The 4,128-nt window shown below is 40.8% G+C and overlaps 1 protein-coding gene across 1 annotated transcript in view; it reads left to right on the top strand.

Annotated features, from left to right (window-relative positions):
* Nucleotides 1–4,128, top strand: part of LOC122550055 (patched domain-containing protein 3-like) — a 36,621-nt gene that overhangs the window by 12,539 nt on the left and 19,954 nt on the right. The window contains exon 4 of the mRNA XM_043690512.1: nt 3,471–4,094. Within this exon, the coding sequence (XP_043546447.1) occupies nt 3,471–4,094 (624 nt within the window). The remainder of the gene's footprint in view (nt 1–3,470; nt 4,095–4,128) is intronic.

Raw genomic sequence — 4,128 nt, 5'->3', positions numbered from 1 at the left:
TCCTGCCTCTATTCCTGATGAAGGGCTTTTGCCCGAAACATTGATTTTCCTGCTCCTTGGATACTGCCTGACCCGCTGTGTTTTTCCAGCACCACTCTGATCTAAACTCTGGTTTCCAACACCTGCAGTCCTCACTTTTGCCTAAGTCCTGCCCTAGTTTGTCTTACCAGAATGCAACATCCTGCATTTAAGCTCCATCTGCCATTCCTCAGCCAACTGGTCTAGTTGATAACAATTTCATTGTATTCTTAGATAACCTTCTTTGCTGTGCACTATACCACTAATTTTGTTTTCATCTGATAACTTACAAACCATGGGCTGAGTGTGGTGTTGGAAAAGCACAGCAGGTCAGGCAGCATCTGAGGAGCAGAAGAATTGACTTTTCGGGTATAAGCCCTTCATCAGGAAGTCCTCACTTTCTCCTAACTTACAAACCATGTCTCCTTTTATTCTCATATAAATAGTTTCTATAAATGACAAAAAACAGTAGACCAAGCACAGATCCTTGCAGCCTACCACTGGTCACCCGCCTCCATCATCTCTTTAAAAAACTCAATTAAGTTTGGCAGACATGATCTGTCATGCATAAAGTCATGCTGACTATCCTGAATCAGTCCTTGCTTTTCCAAATGCATGTAGTTCCTGTCTCTCAGAAACCCCATTCAACCACTGACACAAAGCAGAAATTGCTGGAAAAAGTCAGCAGGTTTGGTAGCATTTGTGGAGAGAAATCAGAGTTACTGTTTTAGGTCCAATGACCCTTCTTCACAACTAAGTGTAACCAGATAAAGGCTGGTTTTGTGTAGAAGATGGATTGGGGAGGGGGGGTGTGGAATAGAGAGTACTCGATAGGTGGAGATAGAGCCCAACGTGGGAGACGGATAGTTGGACAGACAGAGGTGGATAATAATCAGCCTAGAAGAATAGGGAGCTGCTAACAGGATATGGTCATGGCTAATCATGTGATAACAAGGCCTGGTGGTTGGGGTAAGGCCATGAGAGAAGGTGCCTCAAGCCCTAAAATGGTTGAGTCTAGAAGGCTATAGAGTACCCAAGTGGAAAATGAGATGCTGTTCTTGCAACTTGCACTGAGCCTTGCTGGAGCACTGCAGTATGTCTGAGACAGAGATATTGGCCAGGGAACAGTAGATTTTTGTTGAAGTGGGCAATTGGAAACCCAGGATTTTTTTTTACAGACAGCATGTAGGTACTCTGGGAAGCAGTCACCCAGTCTACGCTACACTTCGTTTTCAGAACAGAGATGAGGAAGGATTTCTTCAGTCAGAGGGTGGTGAACCTATGGAACTCATTGCTGCAGAAAGCAGGCATAGATAGATCCTTGATTGTAAAAGGGATCAAGAGTCTTGGGGAAGAAGGCAGGAGAATGGGATTGAGAAATATATCAGCCATGAATGGATGGTGGAGCAGAATTGATGGGCCAAATGGCCTAAATCTGTTCCTATATCTTTATGTATCTATTTTCTTCAGCTGGGTTTTTTAGACCCCATGCCTTTCCCACATGATGCACACATGTAAAAGAATGCTTGTGGTTGCTGTGGATCTGTTTTTTATTGTAGTGAAATATCTTTCAATAATTGCTTAGCCATCCTGCAAACGGCCAACTCTTTTTCTCTTCTGATTTCCACTTTGAAAAGTACTTTCCTTCCAAAGGCCTCTATCTAACTCTAGTATCTTTTTTCAAACTTATCCTTTGTTTAAACTAGAAGTAAAAAAATGCCACGCATACATTTCAACCAAATACTAAGAAGAGAAGATAATGTTTCCAATGCTTTACTAGTTTCTAGAATATGAATTCATTTTTAAAAGAAAAGCATTTTCAAATTTGTCTTTACTATTGTCATGGTCAAAGTGTTTAAATAGATCATGTGATTCTCAGAGGTCAAGGGAAAGGTGGTCCAGCAACAATCAAAAAGCTTGGCACCATCCAGATACAACAGGCCAGTTGATGGTTACCCCAAGCGCCACTTTCAACATTCACTCCCTTCACCACCAATACTTAGCGAACACTGCTGTCACTATCTACAAAATGCACTGCCGTAACTCACCAAGGTACTTCTGACAGCACCTTCCAAAACCACAACCTCCTCCATCCAGAAGGACAAGGGCAGCAGGTGGGATCATTGTCATCTATAAGCTTCCCTCAAGTCATGCAACATCCTGATTTGAAATTATCACTGTTCCTTCACTGTCACTGGGTCAAAATCCTGGAACTCACTTCCTTACACCATTTTGTCTGTCTTTCAGAATTTACAAAGCGGCGTAGTGAAACCCTGTGAGATGATCTTTTTGAGAGCCAGCACATATTTGACGGGCCAAATGGTTGTCTTTTATTCTGTAGCTATTCCATTATTCAATGTTGCAGTTCTGTCTGCCTGGTTTAAACATAGAAGTCTGTCATGATCTTTTAGAAGGATGAAAGTCTGGCCATTGATACCAGTTGTTGAAGTTCTCAAGTCTGGAATGAAGTATGTTGTACTATGTCCCTGCTCTATATTTATGATGCCATCAGGCAGGCTTGCAGAAGCCAAAGTTAAGCAGATGTTTCTCTGATTTGAACTGTAAAGATAATGTCACTATAGACCCAGGGGATTCAATCATTAGAGAGAAACAACTGGTGGTAAGTGTCACCATGCTTCAGGTGAAGGGTGAGATTGAGAAGGCAGGATCTTTATGATAATGTCAGCAGATACAGGAATTGACCCTTTACAGTTGGTTTCACTGACCATCTGTCCAGCCAACTGAGCCAACCAATTATACCTAACTCGTATATGGGGCAAACTATAATTGTAATGCAATACTTGTAAATTAACAATTCCAAAATGTTAATTTACAAGTATTGAGGGTGAGGGCTTATTGGTACTATAGACTATTGATCGAGAGTCCCAGATAGTGTTCCACGGATTAGTGTTTCATTTAGTGCTATTGAAAATTTGAAAAAAATCTGGAAGTAAGAGTCTAACAATGATCTAATGATGAAGCCCATTGTAAGTTGTTGGAAAAACCATCTGGTTCACAAATATTTTCTGGGGAAAGAAGCTGCCACCCTTTTCTGTTCTAACCCTATATGTAACTACAGACCCACAGCAGTGGTGGGGTGGGGGGGGGGGGTGACTCTCCGCTGCTTTCTGAGCAGTTAGGGATAGACAAAATGGTGGTCGAGCCAGCAACACTCATATTCTGTGAATGATTAAAAAACAATTACAAAATGTTAATTTACAAGTTCAGCAGGTAATAGGGAAGGCAAATGGAAAATTTACCTTCATTTCAAAGGGAATGAAGTATAAAAGTAGTTCTAAAACTAGAAAATGATGCCCATATCCCATGAAAGTTTGATAAATAAGCATTGATTTCTCATCAGACACCATTCAGATGAGAATGTTAAATTTTAATCACTTATGTTTGCAATTATTTATTGATTGATTTCTGCTGCACTTCTCTCATTTCTCTAGGTATTGGTATAGATGATATGTTTGTCATGCTCGCCAGTTGGCAAACGACCGACGTCACCGATAAGATTGAAGATCGCCTTGCTGATACATATGCTGAAGCAGCCATCTCTATTACAATCACCACTCTGACTGATGTTTTGGCCTTTTATATTGGCATTATGACACCTTTTCGATCTGTGCAGTCATTCTGTGTTTACACAGGCACAACAGTTCTGTTTTGCTTCATTTATAACATTACATTTTTTGGAGCTGTTCTTGCATTGAACGGGAGAAGAGAAGCCAGCAACAGGCATTGGCTGACATTCAGAAAAGTCAAAAGTGATCAGGAACCAGAAGACTCTAAATGCTATTCAATGTGTTGTGTGGGTGGAGCTTATAATAGTGAGACTGGTGCCGAACTAGAACATCCAGTTTATTTCTTCTTTCAGAAATATTATGGTCCCTGGCTCACAAACATTTGGACCAAGGCACTTGTGGTTGTCCTATACATTGGTTACTTGGCTGTCAGTATTTATGGTTGTATAAATATCAAAGAGGGAATTGATCTCAGAAATCTGGCCTTTGATGGTTCTTATGTGATTAAATTCTATGATGATCAAAGTGCTTTTTTCTCAAAATATGGACCACGTGTTATGGTTGCTGTCACTGAACCCGTGGA

The sequence above is a fragment of the Chiloscyllium plagiosum genome, chromosome 5, assembly GCF_004010195.1.
Source record: "Chiloscyllium plagiosum isolate BGI_BamShark_2017 chromosome 5, ASM401019v2, whole genome shotgun sequence".
Taxonomy (NCBI): Eukaryota; Metazoa; Chordata; class Chondrichthyes; order Orectolobiformes; family Hemiscylliidae; genus Chiloscyllium; species Chiloscyllium plagiosum.
This window is presented reverse-complemented; position numbering and strand designations above follow the sequence as displayed.